The sequence below is a fragment of the Cynoglossus semilaevis genome, chromosome 13 (assembly GCF_000523025.1).
Source record: "Cynoglossus semilaevis isolate Cse_v1.0 chromosome 13, Cse_v1.0, whole genome shotgun sequence".
In the NCBI taxonomy this organism is placed as follows: Eukaryota; Metazoa; Chordata; class Actinopteri; order Pleuronectiformes; family Cynoglossidae; genus Cynoglossus; species Cynoglossus semilaevis.
In genome coordinates, this window is record NC_024319.1 from 3,335,080 (window position 1) to 3,353,786 (window position 18,707).

The 18,707-nt window shown below is 43.2% G+C and overlaps 4 protein-coding genes and 2 long non-coding RNA genes across 8 annotated transcripts in view; 3 read left to right on the plus strand and 3 right to left on the minus strand.

Annotated features, from left to right (window-relative positions):
• Positions 1-96: 96 nt before the first annotated feature.
• On the minus strand, positions 97-5,155 carry vsig10l (V-set and immunoglobulin domain containing 10 like). Its single transcript, XM_025061751.1, has 12 exons — positions 4,767-5,155; positions 3,937-4,263; positions 3,504-3,782; positions 3,089-3,355; positions 2,570-2,827; positions 2,148-2,426; positions 1,661-1,753; positions 1,337-1,555; positions 757-879; positions 636-676; positions 359-445; positions 97-276 (listed from the first exon to the last, which is right to left on the minus strand). The coding sequence occupies exons 1-12, from the start codon at positions 4,819-4,821 to the stop codon at positions 202-204; spliced, it is 2,103 nt and encodes a 700-aa protein (XP_024917519.1). The 5' UTR covers positions 4,822-5,155; the 3' UTR covers positions 97-201.
• Positions 4,263-5,460, plus strand: LOC112487963 (uncharacterized). The gene is made up of 2 exons (XR_003051574.1): positions 4,263-4,547; positions 4,592-5,460. It is a non-coding gene; the product is annotated as an uncharacterized LOC112487963 (long non-coding RNA).
• On the minus strand, positions 5,303-8,706 carry etfb (electron transfer flavoprotein subunit beta). 3 transcript variants are annotated; one of them, XM_008322946.3, is made up of 7 exons: positions 8,549-8,706; positions 7,714-7,872; positions 7,174-7,332; positions 7,009-7,071; positions 6,592-6,750; positions 6,280-6,488; positions 5,303-5,529 (listed from the first exon to the last, which is right to left on the minus strand). In XM_008322946.3, exons 1-6 carry the CDS (start codon positions 8,600-8,602, stop codon positions 6,318-6,320), a joined length of 765 nt encoding a protein of 254 aa, XP_008321168.1. In that variant the 5' UTR covers positions 8,603-8,706; the 3' UTR covers positions 5,303-5,529; positions 6,280-6,317. The 3 variants fall into 3 exon arrangements, with proteins under 3 accessions (XP_008321168.1, XP_008321167.1, XP_008321166.1); XM_008322945.3 differs by having other exon boundaries at positions 5,303-6,207; XM_008322944.3 differs by having other exon boundaries at positions 5,303-6,488.
• Positions 8,707-8,846: 140 nt separating this feature from the next.
• On the plus strand, positions 8,847-13,022 carry usf2l (upstream transcription factor 2, c-fos interacting-like). The gene is made up of 10 exons (XM_008322942.3): positions 8,847-9,281; positions 9,759-9,805; positions 10,253-10,344; positions 10,887-11,006; positions 11,136-11,328; positions 11,519-11,606; positions 11,785-11,843; positions 12,206-12,300; positions 12,513-12,641; positions 12,811-13,022. The coding sequence occupies exons 1-10, from the start codon at positions 9,247-9,249 to the stop codon at positions 12,901-12,903; spliced, it is 951 nt and encodes a 316-aa protein (XP_008321164.1). The 5' UTR covers positions 8,847-9,246; the 3' UTR covers positions 12,904-13,022.
• The window catches only part of LOC107989407 (uncharacterized), an 8,057-nt gene continuing 703 nt past the window's right edge, over positions 11,354-18,707 (minus strand). The window contains exons 2-4 of the long non-coding RNA XR_001760937.1: positions 14,913-15,553; positions 14,492-14,582; positions 11,354-11,370 (exon numbers count right to left, since the gene is read on the minus strand). This is a non-coding gene — a long non-coding RNA (uncharacterized LOC107989407). The remainder of the gene's footprint in view (positions 11,371-14,491; positions 14,583-14,912; positions 15,554-18,707) is intronic.
• hamp (hepcidin antimicrobial peptide) lies at positions 16,464-17,586 on the plus strand. The gene is made up of 3 exons (XM_008322941.3): positions 16,464-16,754; positions 17,030-17,125; positions 17,354-17,586. Exons 1-3 carry the CDS (start codon positions 16,668-16,670, stop codon positions 17,459-17,461), a joined length of 291 nt encoding a protein of 96 aa, XP_008321163.1. The 5' UTR covers positions 16,464-16,667; the 3' UTR covers positions 17,462-17,586.

The window sequence follows — 18,707 nt, forward strand, 5'->3', positions numbered from 1 at the left end:
TCCATAGAGAGAGGCAGAATCTGCTGCTTAACAACCAGAGATTTAATGTTTAATTTATTTAATTTAATTTGTTTTTTTTTAAATATTTTTATGAAATGTAAAGATTTTTAAAGTTTCGTGTAAATCATATTCACAAAAGTCATACAAACCAATATAAAAGATTACAGTAAAGAAAAGTGTAAAAACAGTAAAACAGGAAGTTCAGACCGTTGTAGCAACTCTGACAGGAAGTGGAGGGACAAATGTGGGCGGGGCTAGTGACAGATCCGACGCAGCCTGGAAACAGAAAAAAGGCAGCCATTAAAAAAGTGAGGATGTTCCCTGTGACTGTGGTTCAGAGCAGGAACGACAAACACACCTGATGTAATCGGTTATAATCTGGAGGAAATTTGAATCCAGCCGTTCTTAACTGATGAGCAGACGTGTCGGTGGGAGCAGTGATGGTCTGTGGAAGAAGACGTGATGTAGAAAATGAGAACTTTACCTTCAGAATCTGGAGTGGTATCTGGTTTTTAAATAAAACATTGAAATAAAAACGTTTTAATTCTGGGACATAATAAATAAAACCCCAGAAAATGAAGGCGTGTCCAAGGTCAAGAGAAGAGGAAAGGTTGTGTTCATGTTGTGCTCCACACCTTCTCCACAGCTCTGGACACTGGATATCTGGCCTGTCGACCTGCAGAACCAAACACAGTAAGACTGAAGACCTTCATTTGAGGACCATAAGGACTTGGTTCTGGTCTGGTGACGACCCACTTTTGTTGTTGTTGCAGTAGAACCAGAGGAAGAGCAGGAGTCCACAGAGGAGGAGGAGAACCAGGATACTGCAGGGGATTCCAGCAGCGATACCGGCCACAGCAGAACCACTCAGACCGTCACCTACTTATAACAACACACGCTGCTGAAACAGAGGCTGGTCCTCAGTGAAAACACTGCTGCTGAGTGAATGTTAGCCACAAAGAAGAAGTCTGAGCTCAAGTACTCAAATAAAACTGCTTCATCTGACTGTTAGACAGGAGCCGGACTTTAACAGACCAAAGTCCATGGAGAAAATCAGTGATTTTAGATCAGAGGAGCTGCTGGTCCACTACTGTCTCTTGTGGTCAGTTTGCATCTGAACACTGAACTGTTGCTGATTCCTGGTCTTGATAACATCACCAGTTTCCTCTTCAGATTTCAAATCTTTCAGCTAAAATCACTAATTCTTTCATGGACTCTGGTCTGTGGCTCAGTTTCCTGTCAGAAAAGCCTAAACACAACAATCCATCCAGTTTAGATTGTATTGTTCCAGGCCAGTGAAGTTGTGGTAGTTATCAAAGATCTGCAGATACAGCACCTGGACCGATCCTGTGGACTTCAGACGGTTCTCCTTCAGTGGTCCGAGCTTTGGGAATGACCCTGAAACGGTATGTCCTCTTTGGGTCGAGGTTAGAGATATCTGCGCTGCGAGCAGAACCGGGTTTCCGTAGGATGGTGTAGTAGTCGTTTGACGAACCTGGGCCGACGATTAGATTTTGACCTGGTATTTTTGGGCCTTTCATTTGGACGTCAAAGCCTTTAGAGAAAAATAAGAAACAGGATTTGTCTGATTTCATTTCCTCGTCTTTTTTTTTTTTTTAATAGTCTGTGTGAACAAAAGCGTCTCTGTTTCCTGTCATACCTGTGACCACGGCGTTGGGCGGGACTTCCCAGGTCAACGTGAGCACACTTCCATCAGGATTAGGGAACAGACTGGAAGCTGAGATGGTCGGACCTGGGGAGTGGGGAGGGGAGGCGGGGGGGGGGAATGTAAGACAGAGCTCTGTGTTAGGAAAAGAGCAAAGTCATTTTCTCTCTGACGATCCACTGTGTGTGTGTGAGTGAGTGTGTCATTTAATCCTAATCTGCACATTCTGACACACATACAGTAGAGAAAGTGTCGCTGATGAAAACCTGGACTAATTTTTGAACAAAAGTAGCTAAAGGTTAGCTGGTACCAACCAGGTCACTCACATACACACAGAAATACAAACTCCATGTAGAAACATCATCAGTTAGAGCTGGGGCACGAACCACTGACCATTTTGATGTAAAGCAAGACTGCTCATGCCACCAAATTAAAAAAAACAAAAAACAAAAAACGGTATTATCCTAAACATTTAAGTTACCTAGAAGCTGCACCTCCCTCTTCTGGCTGCCCAGAGGATTGCGGCAGGAGCAGGTGTATGTCTGCTGCAGCAGGTCACTGACGTTGTAGGATCTAATCTGGAGACGAAGGCCGTCGTCACTGATGTGGGAATTTGTCCCATTGGTGATGACCTCAGTGCCTCTGGTCCATGACATCACTGGTGTGGGCGTGGCCTGGCACAGGCAGTCAACAGTCACCTGGATTCTGCCTACATTATCAACGGTGGTTGTGACAGTCGGCAGGAAGTTCAGAGGAGAAACTGAGGAAACCAGAAGGTGGAGGAGGAAGAGGAGGAAGAGGAGAAGAAGAAGAAGATTTTCTGACCAATTTCCAAGTGTGATTTTTTTTTCTGACCCTAAACCTTTTCTGTCCTGAATTAAAGAAGACATTTTTGAAACGGACCTGCGGTGGCGCTGCAGCTGCTGTTCTGGACCGGATGGACCGCCAAACATGTGACCGGGTTCCCGTTCAGATCATCGGAGGCAGCGAGGGTCAAACCAAAGATTCCTGATCCAACAATGCTGACGTTAAAACTGGTGCTCTGTGCTTGGAAAGACAGCTGGGCCCAAGGAATGCCCCCTGTCCACTCACACAGGTACTGCAGATCCACGTGATCATTGGCTGAACGTACTGAGCAAGACGCTTCACCGGGAGGTTTCTCTGGTCGGGAAACAAAACATGTCCAGTGGTTTTACACAACGCTGCTTTGACATTTTGAACAGTTTTTTTTTACAATCCTCAACAAAAAAGACAAAGTTTTTAAAGTTAAAGTTTTGCATTTGCTAAAGAGTTACATTTAAACCAAAAGGAAACAAATCAAAATTGGTCGTTAAGAATGAGTGTTTAAAGCAGCAGCTAAAAAAAAGGCCACAAGAAAGAGAACAACTGAGATCGAACTGAAACCCTGAGACTTCCACATACCATACACCTTTATGGTCAAACTCTTGTCACTGGTTCTCCCTGTGTGGGGGTTGGTGACGGTGCAGGTGTAAAGGCCTCCATCACTGCTCTGCAGGTGTGTCCGGTTCAAGACTCCACTCTCTGACTCAGACACAGTCTGACCTTTAAAGTTCCAGTGGACGGTCGGTGGTGGGAAACCGTCGGCCCAACACCTGAGGCTGAAGGCGTCGCCTGGTATGAAGAAGGGTGGAGATGGTTGAAGCTGCAGTGTGGGCTCGTCTGGTCCATCTGACCATGGGCGGGATTATGGAAACATGTGAAACAAACGGAGCATGAAGTTAGTAGAGGAATATTAGGCTCATGGTTTGTAGCAGTAAATATTTCCAGGTCTGGGTCATCATCATCTGCGGTTGATTGTGATTGGTTCCTGTCTTACACAGCACAGTGACGTTGAGGTGGGCGTCTGCTTGGCTGAAGGGGTTGGTCAGCCTCACAGAGTACTGTCCAGTGTCCTGACGGGTCGGATCGTGGACCACCAGGTTCTTCTGGTCCAAGGAATAATGAGAGTTGGTCAGGAAGATCTGTGAGCCGTTGAAGAACCAGGTCTGCTGCTCCACCACTCCTGCTGACATGCTGTAGACCAGACTGAAACTCTCAGTGTCGCCCTCAGACACCGGGTCAGGTCTCAACAAAAGCGACACCTCCTGGAAGATTTCTGTCAAGCAGAAAACAGGAAGTGGTTCAACCCAAACCTAGAATTTATAAAAACACATTTCTCATGCAACAAAAAAATTGTGGAAAAAAAAACAACACAAAACAAAAAAACAAAACCATGAAGAATTTTAGAATGTCTTCTCAAAGAGACTCACCGAACACAGTCAGAGTGAAAGTGCTCTCAGCTTTGTCCAGTCCAGACTTGGTCAGTTCCACTTTGTAGTTTCCACCGTAGTTCAGCGGAACATTGACGAACTTTAATGAACCCTCTCCCTCAATCTCCAGCACCCCCCTGTGGTCAACAGCCACATCAGGGGCCTCCCCAGAGCCCACGGTCCACGTCAGGACTGGAAGGTCTTCTCGGAACCAGGTGACCACCGGGTCGGGGGCTCCACTGAAAGTCATGCTCAAGGTCACATTAGAGCCCACCTGAGCTTTGACCTGAGGGTCAAGAGAAAAAATCTGGAGTCTGCAGAGGGCGCCTGTGAGAGGTAAGTAAAACAAAGGACAAGCGTGTGAATGAAATCAACAAAGAGTTAAAGTCAGCCCCACCCCCCCTCAAAAAAAGAAAACAATAAGTAGGAAAAAAGGGAAAAGTGTAACTAAAGTTACACCAAAGTAAAGCTATTTAAAAGTTTTGAGAAAATGTCAACGTCAGACAATTATTTATTACAAATAGCTTTGATGTGACCAATTTGACAAAAGTGCCGTGATGTGTTGAAAACCTCTGATCGTTTGCCAAAAAAAGTGTTACACAGAAATAAAGGTTGTTAAAAAAATAACTGAGGAGCTGAAGCTGTTACAATAAAGCTTGTAAAGAAAATAACTGAGGAGCTGAAGCTGTTACAGCAAATGTTACGGTTTGTTTTAAAAGGAAGGTCACTGTTTTTCTTAAAAAAAAGATTTTGACTTCAACCCATTCTTCCTCCAAAATAGCAAACATACTCACCAGCCTGAGAATAAAAGATGAAAAATGTTGACTTACCTCGAAGTGAAAAGTTGAATAAAATGAGTGAGAAAAATGTCCTGAACTTATTCATGTCAGAACCAACAGATGAAAAACTCTAGACGACAGTCTTTAAAGAAAATTCACAGGGTCAGTTTCTGTAGTTCCAGGAAAAGACGGGAAAAATGACCTTGATGGAGTCGCTGAAGATCCTGAGTCAGCTGAGGCCACGCCCACCACCTTACTCTCACTGTGTATACTCTAAACAGTGAGACACACACACAGGATTTACAAGCTTTCATCTGGACCAGGACCAGAAACCAGCTGCTCACCTTGTCCTCACCCACATTCAAAAACACAGACCTGTCCTAAATTTGACCGACAGTTAATCCAGATTATTTACAGATTAATGGACAGTGAAGAGAAAAATGTCTGGACACGAAACTTGAGCTGCTTTGTTCTGCTCCTGCGTGGAGACAGATTCAGTTTCTAATAAAAAAAACCCCAACAATTTTAGCTTCAGACCAGGTCGACACCAAGAACAGACCTCCAGGGAAACCCTGTAGAGACAGCAGCAGTGAAGAGTGTTGTTTATTTCTGATAAGTATCTGTACAGTCAGCAGAAAAGTAAGGAACTGATGATCACATTTCAGAGCAGTCATCACGGTGGCTGCTCGATACTGACACGCTGTCCGTGCAACTGCAGCGCCACCAACATGTGTAAAGAGGTAATGGTAATCATCATCATCATCATCTTCATCTCTACAAACGTCAGCTCTGTCAGTTTTTCAGGTACAAACGGCTGCAGTGATAAAAAAGAAGAAAATTCTGATTTTCATAGATCAATGATTGGTTCTAACCTCGATGGGACAAACATGAGTCACATAAAGGAACAGTTTAGGGTTTTGAACATGTGTTTGTGTGCAGAACTACTGTTAGCATTATCAGTGAAAACTGATCTGATGAAATCAAGTCTAGCTGTTGGTCCACTGCTGCCTCCAACTCAAACTAAGTTTGTTTAATTTAATGTTTGAGTTTTTTTTCTTTTTCAGCTTGACCTCAGTGACACAAACTGACCAGAGGAGGCAGCAGTGGACCAACAGCCAATGAGTCTCTGTGAGCTAGAGTCACTGGACTTGGTGTTGGACAGCGAGTGGTTTAGAAACATTACTGTTGTTAAAGTCACAGACACAAACAGGCGATAAAGACAGACAACATTCAGACATGGAGTTGGTCCGGACCTCAGTCACCTGGTCACATGACTGCGGTCAGTCCAGGTCTAAAACAGTCCAAGTGTGTCTGACAAGTAATGCCATTCAACCTGAGTGAACACTGGCACCAAAACCAGCCGAGGACTCTGTATCAGAACCTCAGACAAGCACACGTTTAAATCTAAAAGTGTTCTGTTAAAGAGCCAGGAGGGAGCAGCAGATGGCGCTGAAGCTGCAGTAGTCTTGGTCGTCAGTCATCAGTCCAGGTCCTGTAGAGAAATACAGACAGTTGCGGTGTGGGGGTCTCCTATGAGTGGATCCAGAGCAGAGTTAATCCTCACCCTCCCTCTGCTGTTGGAGCCAGTGGTCACTGCCCCCTCTATATCCTGCCACACTCCCTCAGTTTGGACACCAGGTCGTCCACCGTCTCCACCTTCACGCCGGCCTGCCTCTGTGGAGGCTCGTCCACTCTCAGCACCTGCAGACGTGACGTCAGGTCCACTCCCAGATCTGAGGGCTTCACCTGAGTGATCTTCTTCTTCTTGGCTTTCTGAGGAAGAAGAAGAAGAAAACGTCAGACAATCTCCAGACTTTTTAAAACTGAGATTGTATTTTCTTGTAAAATCTACAACCCACAATCCCTTGCAACTGACCATGATGTTGGGCAGTGTGGCATATCTGGGTGTGTTGAGTCTGAGGTCGGCCGTCAGCACCGCAGGTAAGTTGATTTTTATGGTTTCCAGTCCACCGTCGATCTCCCTCACCACCTTCAGCTTCTCTCCTTCCACTGTCACCTCTGATGCAAAAGTGCCCTGAAACATAAAATCACCACCAGGGGGCACTCATTAACACCACAGCACATACTAATCAGTAAAGTTAATCTGAAGTCAGTAAACAGTAAACCTTATTTCTATTGTTTGTTTTTCATTTTTCTCAGATTAAAGTTAGGACTCTGGAAAAAAAATGGCTGCATAAAAAGGTCCAATAGCTCCATCTACTGGCGAGTTAGGAGAACTAACTAGAGACATCAGCATCAGTGTCGCCTCCTGCTGATGGTGAAGGTTACTGACCTGAGGCCAATCCAGTAAGGCTGCTGTCATCTGTCCAGTCTGATTACAGTCGTCATCAATGGCCTAGGACACAGACACACGAGTCAGTAGTGTCAGAGCAGCAGCTGCCATCAACTGAGCTCAACGTAGTATCAAAATGGAACCGGTTCCAGGTTCCGTCCTCACCTGCTTTCCCAGAATAAGTAGCTGAGCCTCCTCCTTCTTGGCTAAAGCGGCCATGATCTTAGAGACCTGCAAAGGGCCCAGGCTCTCGTAGTCTTTGCCACTGACCTCCACATGGATGCCCCGGTCTGCTCCCATGGCCAGAGCCGTACGGATCGTCTCCTGATGTACAGACAGAGGTTCAAATATGTATATATATTTGTCTTATATTTAGGTATGTTGACTTAGATGGATTACTCCAAATTCAAATGTCTGTTTTGTCTTAGTTTAAACCTACTCAAATTCTTTAGAGGACAGATTTTTAATCCTCTTTAGTCTGTGATTCTTTTTTTTTTACAAAAAGATTAGAGAACGATATGGGAGTTGTTACAGTTGTAGGTTCAATAACCAAGTGCTATTTAGGTGCACTTCATTTTATTTAATTAAGTTTATTTATTTATTAAGTCAATAATGGTACTGCCCTTGGGTACTCAGGTGCGGAAGTCCCCGAATTGCAAAGTCTCTTTACAGCCCAGGCCGTAAAGTTTAAAAGACCAGTGTTACCTGAACCTGCTGTGGTCCACAGCTGACAGCAACCACCTCCTTCACCAGTTTCTTCTCCTTCAGCTTCACTGCCTCCTCCACAGCAATTTCACAGAAAGGGTTCATCGAGTGCTTCACGCCATCTGTCACCACACCGCTGTTGTCTGGCTTCACGCGGATCTGGAAGAGACACATAGTGTTTTATTAGTTCCCATTTCATTTGGTTCTGGTTCATGCTCGGGTGCCACAGCTTTTTAATTTTTCTAAAGGGACTACTACTAGTCTTTCTAGTGTTTTTTCTTCTGACATAAACTGAGATGCAGTTCCTATAAATAATTTTATCCCATTAAACACGATTCACACACGATGTATTTCCTCGTAAAAAAAATAGACTGCTGACAACTGAAGCTAAAAGTACTTGGGCAGTGACAGCGGTCAGATCCAGCTGAGTGCAGCTGCAGCAGGAACTTTCTAGCTGATAAAACAAACAACGACGCACGCGAAACCGATTCAACCGGTGTTACCTTAGTTTCAGAGAAAAACACGGAAAACTAAAAACATATATTTCTGCCTGGTAAATGGCAGTTTCGAGCCGTTAGCCACTAAAGACACTAAGACCGAACACGGCAAGACGTCGTTAGTCACAACAACTTTTACCCAGAGCTTCAAACTATTTACCTTGGGTTAATGTGTGCGTGCGTGTGCGTGTGTCAGACTTTGTGACAGTATACGTTAGGAGGCTACAGCTAGCAGAGAAAGCATAGTCCAGTAAGAGTTGCGGACGTTATGTGGCAAATAGCAAAATGCAGGTACTTTAATAAGTAAAACGTTAAAAAACAAAAATACTTTTTCTTACCTTGACTGCATAATCTATAACGCGCTTCACCCCAACGAGCACGCGTCCAGACATGGTGAAGGTTTGAAAGTGACACAGAGGAGAAACTCCAGCTAGGCCGGACACGTTTTAGTGAAACACCAAAAACAGGAAACAGATAATCCTGCCCGCTACTAAACTCTCTACTCTGATTGGGTGAGCTGCGTTGTTAAATCCACCGTTTGGGTAAAAAAAACAACAACGATATTTCAAAGTTATTTTTCAAAGGCATCGCGCGTAAATATTTTAACAACCAAAATAACACAATTAAAAAAGTTAAATATAAAATACCTTGACGTTTACCAGTAAACTACGACCATTTATAATAAGTAAGCCAAGTGGTGCACCATATCAATATGTCTTAAACGACTAAAACAAGAAAGGTTCCACTTTACAACAGGATAAGGTGGAAGTTAAAAAAAGAAAGAAAAAAACAAATTCATTAATTAATAAAAAGAGAAATACATAGGTAAATACACGAATTAATTAATAAACGCCTGCCTCAAAATCATCAGTAGCTCTTCCCAAATATTTTTCTCACCCTCCCACACTTTTTCTCCTCCTCCCTCTTGTCACATGACCCGGGTGTTTGTCCTCGTGATCAGCTCTTTTTTCTACTCTTGTTTTTGTTTCTTTTCTCGGTTTTTGACTGAGTGCAAATCATTTTAATCCTGACCCTAATGGATTTACTGACCCACAATCTGGACACGAACAGGTATCACAGACACTCACTCACGGACACTGCTTCGGGCTCACAGGCTAACAGCTGTTTACAGCAGCCGCAGGAAACTACTAAAGTGTAGGCGAGTTTACAGGAGGAAAATTACTGACGTCTCTGAAAACTGTGCTGCCGTTTTAGTGAAATAATTCCAAGGAGTTCGAAAGTCTACGTTGAACCTGGTGATTAAAAATGGTGGCGATGATGACGATTGCTGTGACGATAGAAGAAACGACAAGGATGAAGATGATAATGATATGATGGTTTTTAGTGACGTTAACTGATGATGTTGAGGACGATGATGATCATTTGCTTGATTAATACATCTTAGCTTTAGTGCTATTTAACTGTATGAGTAATTAGAACTGTAATGAACTCTACCATTATTAAGGTATCCTTCATTTTAAGTGCCTATCTATGTCCCTCCCCTTGAGATCACGTCAGTATTTTCTGTCTTTTCTAATTGATGTACAGTCAGGAAAAGCAGGAAGAAGTGGAGGAAGAAGTGGAGGGACCTGAAGGTGAGAGAAGAGCTCTATCCAGTGACACATTCATTCATATTAAGTCACTTTCTATGTTTTTCTTTTCTTTTTCACAATCATTTCTTAAGGTTTTGGAAAACCATCATTCAACTCAGAACTCAGGAATAAACTTACAAATTACAGAATTAGCTTTTTCTTGGTTATCAATTAGCTTTTTTGGCGTATTTTATTTTACATTGTTTTAGGTAAGTTTAGTGATCTCACAGCTGATTATCCGCTATTTTTTTAAAGAAAATATGACTAATAATTGTCTATGTTGACTTGTCCTTTGGGTAATAAAAATCTTTTACTTGGATAACTAACAAAACTTATGTGGGACAGCGGGTCCGACACAGGGCCACTCAGACAAAAAGTTCCTCTGTGCCTCTGTCTCCCTCTGCTGGAGACAGATTGATCTGTATCTGTTCGTGTCATCTGTTCACGCAGAGCAACAAGAGGACGTGTCCATCAGCAGTTTCCATCAGTCTGCAGCTTTTCCTGAGAACAACGTCCAGTATCAGTTCCACAGTGAAGGTCAGGTGAGTACAGTAGGTCAGATACGTGTGAACGTCCTCCATCTCTGTCCGCCACGTCCCAAACAGGTTCAATATGGACAAAGACGCAGGGCCACTGGCTGCGCTACAGGAAGATTTTCCTCTCAGAAAAAAGTCAAGTCTGTTGGGACTATTTTAAAATTGTGTGTGTGTGTGTGAGGGAGAGAGAGAGAGACACAGAGAGAGAGCGAGACACACACGTGGATGAGTGTCACATGTCAGTCAGGAGGAGGAGCAGAGAAACTCAATGAAATCATTTTCCTGCTCTTAAATTGGAATCAGGTGATTTCTTGTGTCCAGAGCCTGAAGCCTTAGGAGCTCAGCAGCTATGGGCTCTGTTCCTGCTCTGACAGACACTAAAGCTGGAGAAATCATCTACAGAGCAGCTGCTCAGGTTGGACAGGAAGTGACGTCATCACTGCCTCAACAGTGACTGCTGTCTTTAAATGTTCTGACCTTGTGTCTCTGCCTGTAGGGACTGTTTCTCTGTGAAAAAAAACAAACTTTTTTTGCTGTGCCTTATGCAGGTAACGTACCACGTGGTCCAGGTGACGGAGGAGCACCTGGAGGGCAGACGTGAAGGGGGCAGAGCTGGGGGCGGAGCCGTGAGCGTGGCCTTCAGCGCAGCTCCACAGGCGGTGGCTCAGGTACGTCATTTCACAAAGTTACTTCAGGAACTTCTTTGTCCACGCTGCAGTTATTGAAGGTTTACTGTCAGAGGGACAGCTGAACCATCTGACCCAGACCACAGACCACGATCCTTGTCTCTGTCTCAGGCCGTTATTCAGAACTCCTACAGTAATGGAGGAAGTCCAGCAGGAGACGCTACAGGAGGTGAGACACGCTTCGCTTATTACCCAGCCTCCAAAGCAGCGACGGCAGTGGTGAGTGAAGGAAGTGTTTCTCTGCAGACTGGGACGGGTTCAGGTTCTGGCTCTGGTTCTGATCCAACGCTCGCACAGGCTGGAGGTGGGTTTGGACCGAAGTACTGTTGAACTTCTTCTTTGAACTCTGCGAGACAGGATTACAGATTAGCGTAACAGCGTGATCCAAACACAAGCTATAATTCAAATATAACTTTGTGATTAGACAGAAAGAAAACAAATACAAACCAAACATATACAGTACATAAAAAAACTGTGTGTGTGTGTGTTTACAGGGCAGTTATATGTGATGATGGCACCGTCTAACGTCACTCAGACAGGAACAACACGCAGCATCGCTCCACAGACACCGTCCTATTCTGTGTGAGTCATGCGTCTGATTTTTATCATCAGATTTACGTCCACCTCCTGCAGGTGTCACTGTTGTTCTTCACAACTCAGTCGTCTCCAAAACAAAGTTGTAGCTGCAGCTGTACTGCACAGTCACACACTGATGATCAAACATTCAACGTGATGGATTTCTTTTTTTGTTTGTTCACAGAAAAATGGACGGAACACGAGCACCAAGAGACGACAGAAGAAGAGCCCAGCATAACGAAGGTGAGTTGTCACTGAAGAGGGTCATGATGATGATGATGAAGATGACGAAGGCAATGACGAGGATGACGATAATAGCAGCTTTACTCAGTGATGGACTGTCACAAATCACAGAATAGATTAACATTGATGTTTAAACTCCAGTGTCCAGCAGAGGAACGTAGGGAACGTTTTAGACAATTACGAAATATGAAAAAAAACAAAAACAAGATAAAACAGGTGAATATTCCGGTTGTATAATCTGATCCAGGTGAATATTCCGGTTGTATAATCTGTTTAAATGATGTAGATGGATATCCAGAAGAATACTCCAGGGTATAATATTCCAGTCTCTCATGTTCACTTTTTGTCTTTTTCTTCTTTAGTGGAAAGACGGCGTAGAGACAGAATCAACAACTGGATTGTCACCTTGTCCAACATAATCCCAGGCTGCAGCGTAGACAGTACCAAGACTGGAGCGGTAAATTTTGTGAGCCTAGATCTGATTTGTCAAGCACCGAGTGTGTGTGTGTGTGTGTGTGTACATATGTGTGTTTATGTTTACTTGTGTATGCGTGTGAGATTGGAAGTGTAATCCTCGTGTTGTTTGACATTTCATTTCACTGATTAAAGGTGTAGTCTGGACGTTGTTATGAACAACGCTGTAATGAGAAATATGATGGTGTTTCCCAGAGTAAAGGTGGAATCCTGTCGAAGGCGTGCGACTACATCAGGGAGCTGCGGCAGAGTAACCAGCGCCTGCAGGAGAGTTTCAAGGAGGTGGAGAGGATTCAGGTGGAGAATCAGATGTGTCAGCAGCAGGTAGCTCCGCCCACATCACAATGATGTCACAGCTCTGTCAGACATAATCAGCTGTCAACCTGTTGAGAATTTCAGCCATGTGTCTCAGACTGCGTGTGCACCAGCAGGTGGAGCTCTCAGCTCAGTCACAGCAGTAACATAGTTGTTTGCCGTTGTGTTGTGCTCACAGATTGAGGAGCTGAAAAGTGAGAACGTTCTGCTACGAGCTCAGCTGCAGCAGCACGGCATCGAAGCTCACGCCACCACGACGCAACAATGCTGAGGGGAGGAGCCTGTCAGAGACGAAGCCTCGCCACCTTTTACGTCTGAACTGTTGAAAGACTGTCACGTGCACAGCCTTCACCAGGGTTCATGTGGATCCCCCACCCCCGACCCTCCCCCCCCAAAAAAACCCAAAACAACTTATTCCCCCCACCACCGACCCTCCCCCAAAAAAACCCAAAACAACTTATTTTTCCATTGTCTTTGATTTCTCTTCAAACTTGGAGTAGCTCAATGTGTTCATCAGGTTTAATTTATTTGACTGTTACACACACACACACACACTCACACACACACACAGCTGATTGATGTAAATATGCAGAGTGAGTAATAATTTAAAAGAAATGATGCTATCAGTTTAATTTGATTTGATTTTTATCAACGTGTGAGGTAAAACATTTAAAGCCCATTTGTCAACATAAGGGCTGTGGACCCAAATCTGGTCCCCGATCAGCTCCATGTGGTTCTGGAAATCAATGTTCACGGCTGAACCACGCAAAGTCCAGGCTGGACTCGGGTAAAACCAACATCCTGAATCCAGAAGTGGAGCGGCTGAGCCACGGAGCATCGCTCCAGCAGACCCAGATTCTGGTCTTTCTTCTGAACTTCTGAGGCTGAAGTCCATCTTGGACTGTAGGTCTTTGCTGGACTTTAGATTTTACAGGGCTTCACTGATTATTATAGCAAATATTTAACATTTATTTTGCTCCAATTAAAGTTAATTAAAGCTGCCGATGATCACTGACTTCATTTCCTGTCTTTCTAAGATCTGTCCTGCCTCTCCAAGCTTCCTGCAGCAACAGCTCCATCAGGGACAGCATGTCCTGCTCAAGTGGAAAGTCTGACTAAGAATTTTAGAACCTTCTCCAGAGCAGGTTTCTCCTAAAATCTGATCATCATGAAAGATTAGAAGCTCCAAATAGAGCAGGTCTTTCTTCTCTGAGGCTGAAGAACCTGCAGGCTGACGCTAATGTGATTCAGATTCATGGAACACGGACTCCTCACTAAAGCCCGGAGAGTTCCTCATCACTGTCTCTGAGTCTGAGCGCATGGGAGTGAATTTAAAGACGAGTTAAGAGTCTGAGTTTGAGTGTGAACTAAATCAAAGGTTTGCTGAAGTTCAGGAGCGTCACTAATGTTCTGATGTCTGCTGTGAGCAGACATCGAGGCGTCGCTTTTGTTTGTCGAAGCTGATCTCTGATCCCGTGTTCATGTCAAACTCAGACTCAACCTCTGTCTCTGTTTTCACCACTGGAAAGGAAAAAGAAATCTGAACAACAGAAATGTTTTTAACACCTTTAGTCATAGGTAATTACGAAGTCCGTATTCTCAGTCTTCCTTTTGTAATTGAGTTCGATTTTTCAGGGGGAAACTTGTCTGGGAAAAATAGAGCCAGTAGGTGGCACTCACCTATGGACTAAACTAAGAAACAAACCCACGACACAGTTCAGCCACAGCTGCCACATCATGGACATCAAAAGCATCAATGATAACTTCATAAAATGACAATATTATTAAAAAAAACATCAATGATTGTGAACTTCATAAAATGACAATATTATTAAAATAACAAAATGCATTTTACTCACCAATTCTCTGATTATTTGACCATGAAATCCACCCGTGACCAGCAGAGGGCCTCACTGGCCTTGACGGTTACCCTCTGGTTAAAAGCCTCACCTGTTGGAGAGTGGAGGAGAGTAACACACACTGTATTTGAACCAGACCTGTGTATTGTATACATGAATGTACAGTCACTTTAAACTGCACTTCACATGTGCCTCTGTGACACAAAGTGTCCACAGGGGGCAGCAGAAGACCCACAAACTTGTTTTCATGCGAGCTAAAACCGCAGATGGGCTTTGGTGCAGGGTAGTCTGTGATTTATGGATCTCAGGCTGATTTTTATTAAAGAAAAACGTCGAAACAAACATTTGAAGAAGAATTAGAAGCTAAATGAAAAAATCCTCAGGATTGGTGAAGCAGTTTGGTCCTAAACTAAAAACTGACCTATTCTCCACAGGAGTCCATGTCATTCTCCATCAGGGCTGATTCCTGAACCTCTGCATGTTGAGGTTCCTGGAAACACACAAACACAAGCCTGCAGGAACATATACACAGGAATTCCCCTGAGTCAGAAAGCAGAAGACCTTCTGCCTGACCTCTATACACCCTGTGTCTGAACGAATGGTTACATCGGCCCCAGAGACGTTGACATTTTACGTGTCATTAAACAAAAAATTAACTGGAAACAGATAAAACACAAAAGGTTCCAGAGCTCTGGTTCCTCCTGGTGCTGCACTTGAACAGATGGAGGACATGAAGACACAGCTCACAAACAGAGAGACACTGTATGATGTTGACAGAGGAGGCCAAGGTCATTGACCCCGATGCAGCAGGAAAAAGGTAAGGTGGCGCCGTTGAGGTGAATGTGTCTGTCCTTGTGGAGCCCGTCTCTGTTTGGACAGAGATTAGTGATTGCAGATTATCCCGTCTCACTTTCTGCTCCTTTCAAACAAACCAAAATGATGAAAAAGACAAAGTCATTCTCCTGATGGACAGACTGGAATTTCCAAAGTGTCATGAACATGCCCGACGTCCACGCGCTCAGACATGCACTCTTTATCTGTGTGGAAGTTTCTACACCAACTCTGAGGATGAAAAAGAACAAAAAGGTTTGACTTAAAACAATTACAAACAATCAGAAATAAATATACAATCATAAAAAAAACATTTATTTTCTGCCCAGGTGTTCACCTGATGAACCAGGAAAATAATCCATTTAATTGATCTAATAAACAGATGTTTGTTTACTTCAAAAATGTGTTGTTTGTCTGTGTGACAGTTAAAGACAAAACAGCAGATGGATATACAACAAATAAAAAAAGGAGCGCAACTCAGAGCTCTTTAAGACCTCCATGTCTTTCTTCAATTCCTTAAAGTCTAACCACATTGTGTTCCACTAAATAGACCAGGGTTTCACAGTGCAAGTCTGAAACTAAAAGATTTATAATATATTTCAATTAAATATATTGTGACATTGGATTTTTTTTTTTCCAATATAAAATTTGTGTTGTGGCTCAAAAAAGTTGAGAAACAAGTAGCCGGTGTGATGTTTAAAAACAGCTAACATGCTAACTGTTAGCTCACCAATACCAGGGGTTTCAACAGTGTTGATTTCTTTTAACCAGTGAACTGTCAATAACTTCTTTGATGGAAAAGTTCTGACCCATCAAACATGCACCAGTATGTGCAGACCTGTTCTATAAATGTGTACTTAGCGCCACCTGATGGGCTGCTCAAAGCCCACCGCAGACAAACACTGAATGACATCATAATTAAACAAAAGTTCACCTTTAACTAACGCCCTAATTACTTTGACCTCTGCCAAAGATCTTTGGGGAAGTATGCCCTCAGTCATCTCCTGAGGAGGAGGCGCCGTTTCCCAGCAGCAGCCGTTCTTCAGCGGCAGAAGTAACAGGATTGTGAAAGCATTGCCAGGAAGTGAGGAATGTCCTGCTGTGATGACGCAACACTGATCTGAGGTCTGTATAAATAAGAGGCCAGGTTCATTCAACCCACAGAGAAGCAGAGGTTCAGTCGGAGAAAGGTGGAAAAGCCAGAACCCTGAAGGTCGCCAGCCGCATCTGAACCTGATCTGAGAACCATCGCAGCTCTGACGACATCTGAGTGAAACTGATGACGGAGAAGATCTGTGAGCTTCACAGGATTTCACATTAGCCTACAAACAAAAGTCCCAGAAAGATGAAGGTGTTCAGCATTGCAGCTGCAGTGACACTCGTGCTCGCCTTCGTTAGCCTTCTGGAGAGCTCCGCCCTCCCTCTGGACCAGGTACGTTCATCAGCACCATCTGAGGTTCTACACTGCTAGAGAGTCCAGTTTGGAATATTAATGTCATAATATTAATTCATGTCATTTGTCTGAGTTCTAGTTGTTGAATCAGACATGTGTGATTAGACTAGTTATCTTTGTTGAATTCCATCACTTCATGAACAGTCAGTTCTGTCAGTTATTGTCAGTTAATTTCCTTGAACAACAACGTAAAACATTTGTTACTAGAAGTCTGTTTGTTTTGTTTTTTTAATTGTACATCTTGTATCTAACAGGTGCAGGAGACAGAGGGGGTGGGGATGGTGAGAGGGGCGGGAATGAGTGACACTCCAGCTGCAGCCAATGAGGAGACATCTGTGGATCAATGGATTGTAAGTTTTTATCCATTAAACAATTATAATAAATAAAGTTTTTTTTTTATTTATTACCAATTAATAGTTGGTAAAGAAGCTAATGTTTAGCCACACAACAACAACAACAACAACAACAACAACAACAACATCCACCAGTAACACACTTTGTTGTCGATGTTTTGATCTTCTCACAGACAGAAGTTCAGCTGAATAATAAATAAAAATGTTTGTTTTGTTTTCTTTCAGACACCGTACCACACGCGTGTGAAGCGCGGCGGCCTGGTCGCCCTGTGTCGTTATTGCTGCAACTGCTGCCGATCAAACTCTGGCTGTGGTTTTTGTTGTAAATACTGAGCGGCGACGACCTCACTTTAATTTATTCTACTGAAATAATCTTCCATTTCCTTCTGGGTGAACACAAACAAAAAAGTTGTCCACTTTTTATTTCCTACATTAAATAAAGGAAAAAAATAAATAAATTTGAGACTCTGTGTTTTTTGTAATAAATACAATAAAGGGAGAGTTCAGCATTTTTCCACTTTTCTTCAAGTGTCAACTTACTTTATTTTTTTTATTTATGTTTGATTAAATCAAGCTGCACAAACCTGAGTGTTTTGTAATGCAGCGATCTAAATGCTAATGTTGTCTCTCTCTGTGTCTCACACACACACACACACACAGCCCAGTTAATCAGAATAGATGAAGGTGAAACAAACACACACTCTCTGCTGTGAAGAACCTGCAGTCATCAGTTTTAATTAACAGAGAGTAGGGGAAAGGAGCAACCACCTCCTGCTCCACCTCCTCCGTCTCATTCTACTCCTCTTCCTTCCTCCCCCCTCACTGTCACCACTGCATCTATGTCACATACAGATGATGATAATTGACTGAATGAAACAATAACAATTACAGTCTTGTTAAGTTCAAATAAAAATGGATCGTGAGTGTATTAACGAATCGCTTCATCACAGCTTCAGGAGGATTGAGGTGCCACTGACACACAACCTGAACCCATGTTGACCAACAGACCAATGTCCAGAGTAGAAATCATGGGAATTGAGCTCAAAGGACACACAGGAACCCCTGGTCCAACACTGCCTCCTGTGGCCAATTTCTGTCAGTGAAGTCAAGGGATTTAATTTTAAAAAAAAGTGAGGTCACAAACTAACACTTTTAACCCTGAATATACCAACACCTGTTGTTGAAAAGATCTTGTCCATATAAACTACAGCTACATAGAGTATTGGTAATTGATTAGAGGCCTTAAAAACAACACATGGGTTAGTTAAGTTAGTTACTCGCTTACTTCACTAACAGCTTCTAACAGCCACTGTCCCCTGTTAAAAACGTTGAAGAAAATTAACAGCCACTGTCCCCTGTTAAAAACGTACAACTGAAGGATCTGAAGCTCTGTCCACCAGGGGGAATGTGCTAAATGTGTGTATAACTGCCAAGCCAACAAAGTGTGTACATCCCTGCTCTAGAGTAATGACTCCTCCTACTGGACAAAATGAGAAAAACATCACTCAGGTACGGAATAAAGTAAAAAGTTATTTTAAGGTCCGTACTGAAAAAATAACACACCAATACAGCGAAATAA